Here is a 19,219-nt window from a genome sequence, read left to right as displayed (position 1 = left end):
ACATCAGTGATGATTAGCAGTATCAATTAAGTCAGTTTGAATTAACCTTTAAACCAAGAACAGCAATTCAAAAATTCCCATTAAAAATCTACTTTAATTATTCATTGGACAGAACTAGTAGAATGAGGAAACCCTGAAATAATACTGTTCAATTAATTATGAATACATTAGTATCCGTTCAGTATAATATGTTTACCTTATTTATTATCCTAAATGTCTTCATATGAAACTCATTACAAGGTAATAGAAATGCCTGATGCAGATTAATAAAATGGAACTGTTTTTCAGAGTGCACAGTACAGCGAATCCTCCTTTTCTCCTCCCGGGTCCGACCAAACTTCACCTCCTCTGGCACCCCCTAGGGGAGCATATTCAAACTGCACTTTTCAACTCCACACACAAAGGGGAACGTTGCTCTCTCTCTCTCTCTCTCTCAGTCAAATTCGTTTGAGAGTACATTCTTCTGGTCTTTAAATAAAATCTCTGATGTAAGTTTACTTCTATAGGGACTGAACTACTTATTGAATTCAATAAATGTCAAAATAAGCAAGAAAAAAACAGGTTGCCAGGGTTTTTACATTGTCTTTATTTAACTAGACGAGTCAGCTAAGAACAAATTATTATTTACAATGACGGCCTACCCCTGATTCACCATCCTGACCGCTGCCTGATTCACCTTCCTGACCGCTGCCTGATTCACCTGATTCACCTTCCTGACCGCTGCCTGATTCACCTGATTCACCTTCCTGACCTCTGCCTGATTCACCATAATGACCGCAGCCTGATTCACCTGATTCACCATAATGACCGCTGCCTGATTCACCTGATTCACCTTCCTGACCGCTGCCTGATTCACCATAATGACCGCTGCCTGATTCACCTGATTCACCACCCTGACCGCTGCCTGATTCACCTGATTCGCCATCCTGACCGCTGCCTGATTCACCTGATTCGCCATCCTGACCGCTGCCTGATTCACCATCCTGACCGCTGCATGATTCACCTTCCTGACCGCTGCCTGATTCACCATAATGACCGCTGCCTGATTCACCTGATTTACAATAATGACCACTGCCTGATTCACCTGATTCACCATCCTGACCGCTGCCTGATTCACCTGATTCACCATCCTGACCGCTGCCTGATTCACCATCCTGACAGCTGCCTGATTCACCTTCCTGACCGCTGCCTGATTCACCTTCCTGACCGCTGCCTGATTCACCATAATGACCGCTGCCTGATTCACCTGATTCACCATAATGACCGCTGCCTGACTCACCTGATTCACCATCCTGACCGCAGCCTGATTCACCTGATTCGCCATCCTGACCGCTGCCTGATTCACCTGATTCACCATCCTGACCGCTGCCTGATTCAACATCCTGACCGCTGCCTGATTCACCTTCCTGACCGCTGCCTGATTCACCTTCCTGACCGCTGCCAGATTCACCTTCCTGACCGCTGCCTGATTCACCATCCTGACCGCTGACTGATTCACCTGATTCACCATCTTGACCACTGCCTGATTCACCTTCCTGACCTCTGCCTGATTCACCATCCTGATCGCTGCCTCATTCACCTGATTAACCATCCTGATCGCTGCCTGATTCACCTGATTCACCATCCTGACCGCTGCCTGATTCACCTGATTCACCATCCTGACCGCTGCCTGATTCACCATCCTGAACGCTGCCTGATTCACCTTCCTGACCGCTGCCTGATTCACCTGAATCACCATCCTGAACGCTGCCTGATTCACCTGGTTAACCTTCCTGACCGCTGCCTGATTCACCTTCCTGACCGCTGCCAGATTCACCTTCCTGACCGCTGCCTGATTCACCATAATGACCGCTGCCTGATTCACCTGATTCACCATAATGACCGCTGCCTGATTCACCTTCCTGACCGCTGCCTGATTCACCTGATTCACCTTCCTGACCGGTGCCTGATTCACCTTCCTGATCGCTGCCTGATTCACCATCCTGACCGCTGCCTGATTCACCTTCCTGACCGATGCCTGATTCACCATCCTGACCGCTGCCTGATTCACCTGATTCACCATCCTGACCGCTGCCTGATTCACCATCCTGACCGCTGCCTGATTCACCATCCTGACCGCTGCCTGATTCACCTTCCTGACCGGTGCCTGATTCAACTTCCTGATCGCTGCCTGATTCACCATCCTGACCGCTGCCTGATTCACCATCCTGACCGCTGCCTGATTCACCTGATTCATCATCTTGACCGCTGCCTGATTCACCATCCTGACCGCTGCCTGATTCACCTTCCTGACCGCTGCCTGATTCACCTTCCTGACCGCTGCCTGATTCACCTTCCTGACCGCTGCCTGATTCACCATCCTGACCGCTGCCTAATTCACCATCCTGACCGCTGCCTGATTCACCTTCCTGACCGCTGCCTGATTCACCATCCTGACCGCTGCCTGATTCACCATCCTGACCGCTGCCTGATTCCCCATCCTGAACGCTGCCTGATTCACCTAGTTAACCTTCCTGACCTCTGCCTGATTCACCTGATTCACCATCCTGACTGCTCCCTGATTCACCTTCCTGACCTCTGCCTAATTCACCTTCCTGACCGCTGCCTGATTCACCTGATTCACCATCCTGACCACTGCCTGATTCACCTGAATCACCATCCTGAACGCTGCCTGATTCACCTGATTCACCTTCCTGACCGGTGCCTGATTCACCTTCCTGATCGCTGCCTGATTCACCTTCCTGACCGCTGCCTGATTCACCTTCCTGACCGCTGCCTGATTCACCATCCTGACCGCTGCCTAATTCACCATCCTGACCGCTGCCTGATTCACAATCCTGACCGCTGCATGATTCACCATCCTGACCGCTGCCTGATTCACCTTCCTGACCGCTGCCTGATTCACCTTCCTGACCGCTGCCTGATTCACCATCCTGACCGCTGCCTAATTCACCATCCTGACCGCTGCCTGATTCACCTTCCTGACCGCTGCCTGATTCACCACCCTGACCGCTGCCTGATTCACCATCCTGACCGCTGCCTGATTCCCCATCCTGACCGCTGCCTGATTCACCTGGTTAACCTTCCTGACCTCTGCCTGATTCACCTGATTCACCATCCTGACTGCTCCCAGATTCACCTTCCTGACCTCTGCCTAATTCACCTTCCTGACCGCTGCCTGATTCACCATCATGAACGCTGCCTGATTCACCTGATTCACCATCCTGACCACTGCCTGATTCACCTGATTCACCATCCTGACCACTGCCTGATTCACCTGAATCACCATCCTGAACGCTGCCTGATTCACCTGATTCACCATCCTGACCGCTGCCTGATTCACCTGATTCACCATCCTGACCGCTGCCTGATTCACCTGATTCACCATAATGAAGACTGTCTGATTCACCTGATTCACCTTCCTGAACGCTGCCTGATTCACCACTGCCTGATTCACCATCCTGAACGCTGCCTGATTCACCTGATTCACCATCCTGACCGCTGCCTGATTCACCTGAATCACCATCCTGAACGCTGCCTGATTCACCTGATTCACCTTCCTGACCGGTGCCTGATTCACCTTCCTGATCGCTGCCTGATTCACCATCCTGACCGCTGCCTGATTCACCATCCTGACCGCTGCCTGATTCACCTGATTCACCATCCTGACCGCTGCCTGATTCACCTTCCTGACCGCTGCCTGATTCACCATCCTGACCGCTGCCTGATTCACCTTCCTGACCGCTGCCTGATTCACCTTCCTGACCGCTGCCTGATTCACCATCCTGACCGCTGCCTGATTCACCATCCTGACCGCTGCCTGATTCACCATCCTGACCGCTGCCTGATTCACCATCCTGACCGCTGCCTGATTCCCCATCCTGACCGCTGCCTGATTCACCTGGTTAACCTTCCTGACCTCTGCCTGATTCACCTGATTCACCATCCTGACTGCTCCCTGATTCACCTTCCTGACCTCTGCCTAATTCACCTTCCTGACCTCTGCCTGATTCACCATCCTGAACGCTGCCTGATTCACCTGATTCACCATCCTGACCACTGCCTGATTCACCTGATTCACCATAATGACCGCTGCCTGCTTCACCTGATTCACCATAATGACCACTGCCTGATTCACCATAATTACCGCTGCCTGATTCACCTGATTCACCATCCTGACCGCTGCCTGATTCACCATCCTGACCGCTGCCTGATTCACCTTCTAGACCTCTGCCTGATTCACCTGATTCACCATCCTGATCGCTGCCTGATTCACCTGATTCACCATCCTGACCGCTGCCTGATTCACCTGATTCACCATCCTGACCGCTGCCTGATTCACCATAATGACCGCTGCCAGATTCACCATCCTGACCGCTGCCTGATTCACCTTCCTGACCGCTGCCTGATTCACCATCCTGACCGCTGCCTGATTCACACTCCTGACCCCTGCCTGATTCACCATCCTGACCGCTGCTTGATTCACCATCCTGACCGCTGCCTGATTCACCATCCTGACCGCTCCCTGATTCACCTTCCTGACCTCTGCCTGATTCACCTGATTCACCATCCTGAACGCTGCCTGATTCACCTTCCTGAACGCTGCCTGATTCACCTGATTCACCATCCTGACCGCTGCCTGATTCACCTTCCTGACCTCTGCCTGATTCACCTGATTCACCATCCTGACCGCTGCCTGATTCACCTGATTCCCCATCCTGACCGCTGCCTGATTCCCCATAATGACCGCTGCCTGATTCCCCATAATGACCGCTGCCTGATTCACCATAATGGCCGCTGCCTGATTCACCTGATTCACCTTCCTGACCTCTGCCTGATTCACCTGATTCACCTTCCTGACCTCTGCCTGATTCACCTGATTCCCCATCCTGACCGCTGCCTGATTCCCCATAATGACCGCTGCCTGATTCCCCATAATGACCGCTGCCTGATTCACCATAATGGCCGCTGCCTGATTCACCTGATTCACCATAATGACCGCTGCCTGATTCACATAATTCACCATAATGACCGCTGCCTGATTCACATAATTCCCCATAATGACCGCTGCCTGATTCCCCATAATGACCGCTGCCTGATTCCCCATAATGACCGCTGCCTGATTCACCATAATGACCACTGCCTAATTCACCATAATGACCGCTGCCTGATTCACCATAATGACCACTGCCTGATTCACCTGATTCACCATCCTGACCGCTGCCTGATTCACTTGATTCACCATAATGGCCGCTGCCTGATTCACCATAATGACCGCTGCCTGATTCACCTGATTCACCATAATGACCACTGCCTGATTCACCTGATTCACCATAATGACCCCTGCCTGATTCACCATAATGACCACTGCCTAATTCACCATAATGACCGCTGCCTGATTCACCATAATGACCGCTGCCTGATTCACCTGATTCACCATAATGACCACTGCCTGATTCACCTGATTCACCATAATGACCCCTGCCTGATTCACCATAATGACCACTGCCTAATTCACCATAATGACCGCTGCCTGATTCACCATAATGACCGCTGCCTGATTCCCCATAATGACCACTGCCTGATTCCCCATAATGACCACTGCCTGATTCCCCATAATGACCACTGCCTGATTACCCATAATGACCACTGCCTGATTCACCATAATGACCGCTGCCTGATTCACCATAATGACCGCTGCCTGATTCACCTGATTCACCATCCTGACCGCTGCCTGATTCACCTGATTCACCATAATGACCACTGCCTAATTCACCATAATGACCACTGCCTGATTCACCTGATTCACCATAATGACCACTGCCTGATTCACCTGATTCACCATAATGACCACTGCCTAATTCACCATAATGACCACTGCCTGATTCACCATAATGACCGCTGCCTGATTTACCTGATTCACCATCCTGACCGCTGCCTGATTCACCTGATTCACCATAATGGTCGCTGCCTGATTCACCTGAGTCACCATAATGACCACTGCCTAATTCACCATAATGACCACTGCCTGATTCACCATAATGACCACTGCCTGATTCACCATAATGACCGCTGCCTGATTCACCATAATGACCGCTGCCTGATTCACCATAATGACCACTGCCTGATTCACCATAATGACCGCTGCCTGATTCACCATAATGACCGCTGCCTGATTCACCATAATGACCACTGTGCTCCTTTGGTTTCACTTAGTGAAACCAAACAGAATGTAAGCTGGCGAGGATCAGGATGGTCGTGCCAGGCTACCCTTATTCTATTATCGCTGAAATCTCTTCGCTACGTTAGTAAATGTAGTCTGTGTTTTAAATGTAACTGTGATGTGTTCTCCTTCTTACCGGAAAGTCTTCCAGAGCGTCAGGCGTGAGGATGGTGAAGCGTTTGGTGCAGGAGGCCTGGGTTGTCCTGGCCCCTCCTCCCCATCCGTCCCCTGGGTCTACCGTGGCCTCCTGGAGTCCTCCCTGGCCTCTCTGTTGCAAAGCCAGCAGTCTGGTGTAATACTGGGACAGGTCGTCTCCCAGACGCACAGGAGACACATAGATCACCTCCACGTTGTCATCTACACACAGAGACACACAGAGACACACAGATAACCTCCACGTTCTCATCTACACACAGAGACACACAGATCACCTCCACGTTGTCATCTACACACAGAGACACACAGATCACCTCCACGTTGTCATCTATACACAGAGACACACAGAGACATATAGATCACCTCCACGTTGTCATCTACACACAGAGACACAACGATCACCTCCACGTTGTCATCTACACACAGAGACACACAGATCACCTCCACGTTGTCATCTATACACAGAGACATATAGATCACCTCCACGTTGTCATCTACACACAGAGACACATAGATCACCTCCACATTGTCATCTACACACAGAGTCACATAGACCACCTCCACGTTGTCATCTACACACAGAGACACATAGACCACCTCCACGTTGTCATCTAAACACAGAGACACACAGATCACCTCCACGTTCTCATCTACACACAGAGACACACAGAGACACATAGATCACCTCCACGTTGTCATCTACACACAGAGACACATAGACCACCTCCACGTTGTCATCTAAACACAGAGACACACAGATCACCTCCACGTTCTCATCTACACACAGAAACACACAGAGACACATAGATCACCTCCACGTTGTCATCTACACACAGAGACACACAGATCACCTCCACGTTGTCATCTACACACAGAGACACATAGATCACCTCCACGTTGTCATCAACACACAGAGACACATAGATCACCTCCACGTTGTCATCTACACACAGAGACACACAGATCACCTCCACGTTGTCATCTACACACAGAGACACATAGATCACCTCCACGTTGTCATCAACACACAGAGACACATAGATCACCTCCACGTTGTCATCTACACACAGAGACACATATATCACCTCCATGTTGTCATCTACACACAGAAACATATAGATCACCTCCACGTTGTCATCTACACACAGAGACACACAGATCACCTCCACGTTGTCATCTACACACAGAGACACATAGATCACCTACACGTTGTCATCTACACACAGAGACACACAGAGACACATAGATCACCTCCACGTTCTCATCTACACACAGAGACACACAGATCACCTCCACGTTGTCATCTACACACAGAGACACATAGATCACCTCCACATTGTCATCTACACACAGAGTCACATAGACCACCTCCACGTTGTCATCTACACACAGAGACACACAGATCACCTCCACGTTCTCATCTACACACAGAGACACACAGACACACAGAGACACATAGATCACCTCCACGTTGTCATCTACACACAGAGACACACAGATCACCTCCACGTTGTCATCTATACACAGAGACACACAGAGACACACAGAGACACATAGATCACCTCCACGTTCTCATCTACACACAGAGACACATAGATCACCTCCACGTTGTCATCAACACACAGAGACACACAGATCACCTCCACGTTGTCATCTACACACAGAGACACACAGAGACACATAGATCACCTCCACGTTGTCATCTACACACAGAGACACATAGATCACCTCCACGTTGTCATCTACACACAGAGACACATAGATCACCTCCACGTTGTCATCTACACACAGAGACACATAGATCACCTCCACGTTGTCATCTACACACAGAGACACATAGATCACCCCCACGTTGTCATCTACACACAGAGACACATAGACCACCTCCACGTTGTCATCTACACACAGAGACACATAGACCACCTCCACGTTGTCATCTACACACAGAGACACACAGATCACCTCCACGTTGTCATCTACACACAGAGACACACAGAGACACACAGAGACACATAGATCACCTCCACGTTGTCATCTACACACAGAGACACATATATCACCTCCATGTTGTCATCTACACACAGAAACATATAGATCACCTCCACGTTGTCATCTACACACAGAGACACACAGATCACCTCCACGTTCTCATCTACACACAGAGACACACAGAGACACATAGATCACCTCCACGTTGTCATCTACACACAGAGACACATAGATCACCTCCACGTTGTCATCTACACACAGAGACACATAGATCACCTCCACGTTGTCATCTACACACAGAGACACATAGATCACCTCCACGTTCTCATCTACACACAGAGACACACAGAGACACATAGATCACCTCCACATTGTCATCTACACACAGAGACACATAGATCACCTCCACGTTGTCATCTACACACAGAGACACATAGATCACCTCCACGTTGTCATCTACACACAGAGACACATAGATCACCTCCACGTTGTCATCTACACACAGAGACACACAGATCACCTCCACGTTGTCATCTATACACAGAGACACACAGAGACACACAGAGACACATAGATCACCTCCACGTTCTCATCTACACACAGAGACACATAGATCACCTCCACGTTGTCATCAACACACAGAGACACACAGATCACCTCCACGTTGTCATCTACACACAGAGACACACAGAGACACATAGATCACCTCCACGTTGTCATCTACACACAGAGACACATAGATCACCTCCACGTTGTCATCTACACACAGAGACACATAGATCACCTCCACGTTGTCATCTACACACAGAGACACATAGATCACCTCCACGTTGTCATCTACACACAGAGACACATAGATCACCTCCACGTTGTCATCTACACACAGAGACACATAGACCACCTCCACGTTGTCATCTACACACAGAGACACATAGACCACCTCCACGTTGTCATCTACACACAGAGACACACAGATCACCTCCACGTTCTCATCTACACACAGAGACACACAGATCACCTCCACGTTGTCATCTACACACAGAGACACATAGATCACCTCCACGTTGTCATCAACACACAGAGACACACAGATCACCTCCACGTTGTCATCTACACACAGAGACACACAGAGACACACAGAGACACATAGATCACCTCCACGTTGTCATCTACACACAGAGACACATATATCACCTCCATGTTGTCATCTACACACAGAAACATATAGATCACCTCCACGTTGTCATCTACACACAGAGACACACAGATCACCTCCACGTTCTCATCTACACACAGAGACACACAGAGACACATAGATCACCTCCACGTTGTCATCTACACACAGAGACACATAGATCACCTCCACGTTGTCATCTACACACAGAGACACATAGATCACCTCCACGTTGTCATCTACACACAGAGACACATAGATCACCTCCACGTTCTCATCTACACACAGAGACACACAGAGACACATAGATCACCTCCACATTGTCATCTACACACAGAGACACATAGATCACCTCCACGTTGTCATCTACACACAGAGACACATAGATCACCTCCACGTTGTCATCTACACACAGAGACACATAGATCACCTCCACGTTGTCATCTACACACAGAGACACATAGATCACCTCCACGTTGTCATCTACACACAGAGACACACAGATCACCTCCACGTTCTCATCTACACACAGAGACACACAGAGACACACAGAGACACATAGACCACCTCCACGTTGTCATCTACACACAGAGACACATAGATCACCTACACGTTGTCATCTACACACAGAGACACACAGAGACACATAGATCACCTCCACGTTCTCATCTACACACAGAGACACACAGATCACCTCCACGTTGTCATCTACACACAGAGACACATAGATCACCTCCACATTGTCATCTACACACAGAGTCACATAGACCACCTCCACGTTGTCATCTACACACAGAGACACACAGATCACCTCCACGTTCTCATCTACACACAGAGACACACAGACACACAGAGACACATAGATCACCTCCACGTTGTCATCTACACACAGAGACACACAGATCACCTCCACGTTGTCATCTATACACAGAGACACACAGAGACACACAGAGACACATAGATCACCTCCACGTTCTCATCTACACACAGAGACACATAGATCACCTCCACGTTGTCATCAACACACAGAGACACACAGATCACCTCCACGTTGTCATCTACACACAGAGACACACAGAGACACATAGATCACCTCCACGTTGTCATCTACACACAGAGACACATAGATCACCTCCACGTTGTCATCTACACACAGAGACACATAGATCACCTCCACGTTGTCATCTACACACAGAGACACATAGATCACCTCCACGTTGTCATCTACACACAGAGACACATAGATCACCCCCACGTTGTCATCTACACACAGAGACACATAGACCACCTCCACGTTGTCATCTACACACAGAGACACATAGACCACCTCCACGTTGTCATCTACACACAGAGACACACAGATCACCTCCACGTTGTCATCTACACACAGAGACACACAGAGACACACAGAGACACATAGATCACCTCCACGTTGTCATCTACACACAGAGACACATATATCACCTCCATGTTGTCATCTACACACAGAAACATATAGATCACCTCCACGTTGTCATCTACACACAGAGACACACAGATCACCTCCACGTTCTCATCTACACACAGAGACACACAGAGACACATAGATCACCTCCACGTTGTCATCTACACACAGAGACACATAGATCACCTCCACGTTGTCATCTACACACAGAGACACATAGATCACCTCCACGTTGTCATCTACACACAGAGACACATAGATCACCTCCACGTTCTCATCTACACACAGAGACACACAGAGACACATAGATCACCTCCACATTGTCATCTACACACAGAGACACATAGATCACCTCCACGTTGTCATCTACACACAGAGACACATAGATCACCTCCACGTTGTCATCTACACACAGAGACACATAGATCACCTCCACGTTGTCATCTACACACAGAGACACACAGATCACCTCCACGTTGTCATCTATACACAGAGACACACAGAGACACACAGAGACACATAGATCACCTCCACGTTCTCATCTACACACAGAGACACATAGATCACCTCCACGTTGTCATCAACACACAGAGACACACAGATCACCTCCACGTTGTCATCTACACACAGAGACACACAGAGACACATAGATCACCTCCACGTTGTCATCTACACACAGAGACACATAGATCACCTCCACGTTGTCATCTACACACAGAGACACATAGATCACCTCCACGTTGTCATCTACACACAGAGACACATAGATCACCTCCACGTTGTCATCTACACACAGAGACACATAGATCACCTCCACGTTGTCATCTACACACAGAGACACATAGACCACCTCCACGTTGTCATCTACACACAGAGACACATAGACCACCTCCACGTTGTCATCTACACACAGAGACACACAGATCACCTCCACGTTCTCATCTACACACAGAGACACACAGATCACCTCCACGTTGTCATCTACACACAGAGACACATAGATCACCTCCACGTTGTCATCAACACACAGAGACACACAGATCACCTCCACGTTGTCATCTACACACAGAGACACACAGAGACACACAGAGACACATAGATCACCTCCACGTTGTCATCTACACACAGAGACACATATATCACCTCCATGTTGTCATCTACACACAGAAACATATAGATCACCTCCACGTTGTCATCTACACACAGAGACACACAGATCACCTCCACGTTCTCATCTACACACAGAGACACACAGAGACACATAGATCACCTCCACGTTGTCATCTACACACAGAGACACATAGATCACCTCCACGTTGTCATCTACACACAGAGACACATAGATCACCTCCACGTTGTCATCTACACACAGAGACACATAGATCACCTCCACGTTCTCATCTACACACAGAGACACACAGAGACACATAGATCACCTCCACATTGTCATCTACACACAGAGACACATAGATCACCTCCACGTTGTCATCTACACACAGAGACACATAGATCACCTCCACGTTGTCATCTACACACAGAGACACATAGATCACCTCCACGTTGTCATCTACACACAGAGACACATAGATCACCTCCACGTTGTCATCTACACACAGAGACACATAGATCACCTCCACGTTGTCATCTACACACAGAGACACATAGATCACCTCCACGTTGTCATCTACACACAGAGACACATAGACCACCTCCACGTTGTCATCTACACACAGAGACACATAGACCACCTCCACGTTGTCATCTACACACAGAGACACACAGATCACCTCCACGTTCTCATCTACACACAGAGACACACAGATCACCTCCACGTTGTCATCTACACACAGAGACACATAGATCACCTCCACGTTGTCATCAACACACAGAGACACACAGATCACCTCCACGTTGTCATCTACACACAGAGACACACAGAGACACACAGAGACACATAGATCACCTCCACGTTGTCATCTACACACAGAGACACATATATCACCTCCATGTTGTCATCTACACACAGAAACATATAGATCACCTCCACGTTGTCATCTACACACAGAGACACACAGATCACCTCCACGTTCTCATCTACACACAGAGACACACAGAGACACATAGATCACCTCCACGTTGTCATCTACACACAGAGACACATAGATCACCTCCACGTTGTCATCTACACACAGAGACACATAGATCACCTCCACGTTGTCATCTACACACAGAGACACATAGATCACCTCCACGTTCTCATCTACACACAGAGACACACAGAGACACATAGATCACCTCCACATTGTCATCTACACACAGAGACACATAGATCACCTCCACGTTGTCATCTACACACAGAGACACATAGATCACCTCCACGTTGTCATCTACACACAGAGACACATAGATCACCTCCACGTTGTCATCTACACACAGAGACACATAGATCACCTCCACGTTGTCATCTACACACAGAGACACACAGATCACCTCCACGTTCTCATCTACACACAGAGACACACAGAGACACACAGAGACACATAGACCACCTCCACGTTGTCATCTACACACAGAGACACATAGATCACCTCCACGTTGTCATCTACACACAGAGACACATAGATCACCTCCACGTTCTCATCTACACACAGCTAATCTGACATAAACAGTTTGCTAGGCTTGTTTCAGTTATACTAAAGTTGTAGCTAGCTAGCTCTAGCTAATCTGAAATAAACAGTTTGCTAGGCTTGTTTCATTGACCCTAAAGTTGTAGCTAGCTAGCTCTAGCTAATCTGAAATAAACAGTTTGCTAGGCTTGTTTCATTGACCCTAAAGTTGTAGCTAGCTAGCTCTAGCTAATCTGAAATAAACAGTTTGCTAGGCTTGTTTCATTGACCCTAAAGTTGTAGCTAGACATGCTGCCCCCTACATGAAGAGGGACTGTTATCAGAAATCATTCGGAAGATCAACATGTTTCACAGCACTGCACAGCAGCAGCTGGCGGGAGGCTACTGCAGATACTGACTCGCTGGAGTCGCGGCAAACATCAGCTGGAGGGAGGCTACTGCAGATACTGACTCGCTGGAGTCGCGGCAAACCGCAGCTGGAGGGAGGCTACTGCAGATACTGACTCGCTGGAGTCGCGGCTAACAGCAGCTGGAGGGAGGCTACTGCAGATATTGACTCGCTGGAGTCGCGGCAAACAGCAGCTGGCGGGAGGCTACTGCAGATACTGACTCGCTGGAGTCGCGGCTAACAGCAGCTGGAGGGAGGCTACTGCAGATACTGACTCGCTGGAGTCGCGGCAAACAGCAGCTGGCGGGAGGCTACTGCAGATACTGACTCGCTGGAGTCGCGGCTAACAGCAGCTGGCGGGAGGCTACTGCAGATACTGACTCGCTGGAGTCGCGACTAACAGCAGCTGGCGGGAGGCTACTGCAGATACTGACTCGCTGGAGTCGCGACTAACAGCAGCTGGAGGGAGGCTACTGCAGATACTGACTCGCTGGAGTCGCAGCAAACAGCAGCTGGAGGGAGGCTACTGCAGATACTGACTCGCTGGAGTCGCAGCAAACAGCAGCTGGAGGGAGGCTACTGCAGATACTGACTCGCTGGAGTCGCGGCAAACAGCAGCTGGAGGGAGGCTACTGCAGATACTGACTCGCTGGAGTCGCGGCAAACAGCAGCTGGAGGGAGGCTACTGCAGATACTGACTCGCTGGAGTCGCGGCAAACAGCAGCTGGAGGGAGGCTACTGCAGATACTGACTCGCTGGAGTCGCGGCAAACAGCAGCTGGAGGGAGGCTACTGCAGATACTGACTCGCTGGAGTCGCGGCAAACAGCAGCTGCTTGAGCTAGCTAGGTAACGTAAACTCGCTCACTTTTGTACATCGCGTTGGGTCAGTACAATTGGCCTTATTTCTTGCGCCCCAAAAACGTACTACTTCCAGATCAACTGTAACATCAATACCAAATGTAAAGCACGATTTCTCCCCTTTACAGCAAACTCAATGACGAGACCGTCACGATGCCCGTCTCTGCATGATTCAAGAAGGCAATGAGCTCCGTCTGGGCTTTTATTTTTTAAATGGCGGGTGGGAAGCGAAGGCTACGAAGTGATCGTGAAAGGAGGGTAAGGGGGGGGCAGGGGGGCGGTGTTTCAGGCGATGGACAACGCAGTCCCAGAGATGGAGCTGTAATGCTGTGTTACGGTACTGGGGGGGGTCTGTGAATATCTGACTGCCCCAGCAGCTCTTACCGTACCTCTGACATCACACAGTCGTCCCATCTGGATGTTCTGCAGGACGTCGAAACCCTTCAGGCTGAAACGCTGCAACTGGGAGTAACCTGACAGAGGACACACATAGAAAACAGAATACAGGGTTAGAACACGGGGAACCTAACACATAGAACACAGAATACAGGGTTAAACATGGGGAACCTAACAAACAGAACACAGAATACAGGGTTAAACATGGGGAACCTAACACATAGAACACAGAATACAGGGTTAAACATGGGGAACCTAACACATAGAACACAGAATACAGGGTTAGAACACAGGGGAACCTAACACATAGAACACAGGGTTAAACATGGGGAACCTAACACGTAGAACACAGAATACAGGGTTAAACATGGGGAACGTAACACATAGAACACAGAATACAGGGTTAAACATGGGGAACCTAACACATAGAACACATAATACAGGGTTAAACATGGGGAACCTAACACATAGAACACAGAATACAGGGTTAAACATGGGGAACCTAACACATAGAACACAGAATACAGGGTTAAACATGGGGAACCTAACACATAGAACACATAATACAGGGTTAGAACACAGGGGAACCTAACACATAGAACACAGGGTTAAACATGGGGAACCTAACACGTAGAACACAGAATACAGGGTTAGAACACAGGGGAACCTAACACATAGAACACAGAATACAGGGTTAGAACACAGGGGAACCTAACACATAGAACACAGAATACAGGGTTAAACATGGGGAACCTAACACATAGAACACAGAATACAGGGTTAGAACACAGGGGAACCTAACACATAGAACACAGGGTTAAACATGGGGAACCTAACATGTAGAACACAGAATACAGGGTTAAACATGGGGAACCTAACACATAGAACACAGAATACATGGTTAAACATGGGAAACCTAACACAAAGAACACAGAATACAGGGTTAAACATGGGGAACCTAACACATAGAACACAGAATACAGGGTTAAACATGGGGAACCTAACACATAGAACACAGAATACAGGGTTAGAACACATGGGTACCTAACACATAGAACACAGGGTTAAACATGGGGAACCTAACACGTAGAACACAGAATACAGGGTTAGAACACATGGGAACCTAACACATAGAACACAGAATACAGGGTTAAACATGGGGAACCTAACACATAGAACACAGAATACAGGGTTAAACATGGGGAACCTAACACATAGAACACAGAATACAGGGTTAAACATGGGGAACCTAACACATAGAACACATAATACAGGGTTAGAACACAGGGGTACCTAACACATAGAACACAGGGTTAAACATGGGGAACCTAACACATAGAACACAGAATACAGGGTTAGAACACAGGGGAACCTAACACATAGAACACATAATACAGGGTTAAACATGGGGAACCAAACACATAGAACACAGGGTTAGAACACGGGGAACCTAACAAATAGAACACATAATACAGGGTTAGAACACAGGGGAACCTAACACATAGAACACAGAATACAGGGTTAAACACAGGGAACCTAACACATAGAACACAGAATACAGGGTTAAACACAGGGAACCTAACACATAGAACACAGAAAACAGGGTTAAAAACAGGGAACCTAACACATAGAACACAGAATACAGTGTTAAACATGGGGAACCTAACACATAGAACACAGAATACAGGGTTAAACATGGGGAACCTAACACATAGAACACAGAATACAGGGTTAGAACACAGGGGAACCTAACACATAGAACACAGAATACGGGGTTAAACACAGGGAACCTAACACATAGAACACAGCATACAGGGTTAAACACAGGGAACCTAACACATAAAACACAGAATACAGTGTTAAACATGGGGAACCTAACACATAGAACACAGAATACAGGGTTAAACATGGGGAACCTAACACATAGAACACAGGGTTAAAACACGGGGAACCTAACACATAGAACACAGAATACAGGGTTAGAACACAGGGGAACCTAACACATAGAACACAGAATACAGGGTTAAACACAGGGAACCTAACACATAGAACACATAATACAGGGTTAAACACAGGGAACCTAACACATAGAACACAGAATACAGGGTTAAACACGGGGAACCTAACACATAGAACACAGAATACAGGGTTAAACATGGGGAACCTAACACATAGAACACAGGGTTAAAACACAGGGAACCTAACACATAGAACACATAATACAGGGTTAAACATGGGGAACCTAACACATAGAACACAGAATACAGGGTTAGAACACAGGGGAACCTAACACATAGAACACAGAATACAGGGTTAAACACAGGGAACCTAACACATAAAACACAGAATACAGGATTAAAAACAGGGAACCTAACACATAGAACACAGAATACAGTGTTAAACATGGGCAACCTAACACGTAGAACACAGAATACAGGGTTAAACATGGGCAACCTAACACATAGAACACAGAATACAGGGTTAGAACACAGGGGAACCTAACACATAGAACACAGATGACAGGGTTAAACACAGGGAACCTAACACATAGAACACAGAATACAGGGTTAGAACACAGGGGAACCTAACACATAGAACACAGAATACAGGGTTAAACACAGGGAACCTAACACATAGAACACATAATACAGGGTTAAACACAGGGAACCTAACACATAGAACACAGAATACAGGGTTAAACACAGGGAACCTAACACATAGAACACAGAATACAGGGTTAAACACAGGGAACCTAACATATAGATCACAGAGAACCTAACACATAGAACACAGCATACAGGGTTAAACACAGGGAACCTAACATATAGATCACAGAGAACCTAACACATAGAACACAGCATACAGGGTTAAACACAGGGAACCTAACACATAAAACACAGAATACAGTGTTAAACATGGGGAACCTAACACATAGAACACAGAATACAGGGTTAAACATGGGGAACCTAACACATAGAACACAGGGTTAAAACACGGGGAACCTAACACATAGAACACAGAATACAGGGTTAAACACAGGGAACCTAACACATAGAACACAGAATACAGGGTTAAACACAGGGAACCTAACACATAGAACACAGAATACAGGGTTAAACACAGGGAACCTAACACATAGAACACAGAATACAGGGTTAAACACAGGGAACCTAACACATAGAACACAGAATACAGGGTTAAACACAGGGAACCTAACACATAGAACACAGAATACAGGGTTAAACACAGGGAACCTAACACATAGAACACAGAATACAGGGTTAAACACAGGGAACCTAACACATAGAACACAGAATACAGGGATAAACACAGGGAACCTAACACATAGAACACAGAATACAGGGTTAGAACACAGGGGAACCTAACACATAGAACACAGAACACAGGGTTACAACCTAACCCAGTCTGCATTACACAGAACACAGAACACAGGGTTACAACCTAACCCAGTCTGCCAAACACAGAACACAGGGTTACCACCTAACCCAGTCTGCCAAACACAGAACACAGAACACAGGGTTACCACCTAACCCAGTCTGCCAAACACAGAACACAGGAAATAAAACCAGACAAAGACACAGCATTGTGATACTGTGCAGAGGACTTCCCTGTGGGTCTGTCTGCTGGTCTGTCTGGCTGACCTACCAGTGCAGTGAGAGAGAGAGAGAGAGACAATCCTCCGATGGATCGAGGTAATTAAATTAAATGATTGGCTTCCTGCTAATTAACAACAATGGGGTTCAACTAGCTAATTATCTTCTCCGAGCTCAACACAGCAGCACACACATGCGCTAACACACACACACACACACACACACACACACACACACACACACACACACACACACACACACACACACACACACACACACACACACACACACACACACACACACACACACACACACACACACACACACACACACCACTCTACTCCTCAGA

General features: G+C 47.8%; 1 protein-coding gene across 1 annotated transcript in view; it reads right to left on the bottom strand.

The window, feature by feature from the left end:
- The window catches only part of LOC139407465 (IQ motif containing H), a 103,952-nt gene that overhangs the window by 51,344 nt on the left and 33,389 nt on the right, over positions 1 to 19,219 (bottom strand). Inside the window, exons 14-15 of the mRNA XM_071151260.1 lie at positions 15,250 to 15,333; positions 6,360 to 6,580 (exon numbers count right to left, since the gene is read on the bottom strand). Coding sequence (XP_071007361.1) covers positions 6,360 to 6,580; positions 15,250 to 15,333 — 305 coding nt within the window. The remainder of the gene's footprint in view (positions 1 to 6,359; positions 6,581 to 15,249; positions 15,334 to 19,219) is intronic.

Source organism: Oncorhynchus clarkii, chromosome 4, assembly GCF_045791955.1.
Source record: "Oncorhynchus clarkii lewisi isolate Uvic-CL-2024 chromosome 4, UVic_Ocla_1.0, whole genome shotgun sequence".
NCBI classification, from domain to species: Eukaryota; Metazoa; Chordata; class Actinopteri; order Salmoniformes; family Salmonidae; genus Oncorhynchus; species Oncorhynchus clarkii.
Note: the sequence above shows the minus strand (reverse complement) of the source record. Positions and strands in the feature narration are given on the sequence as shown.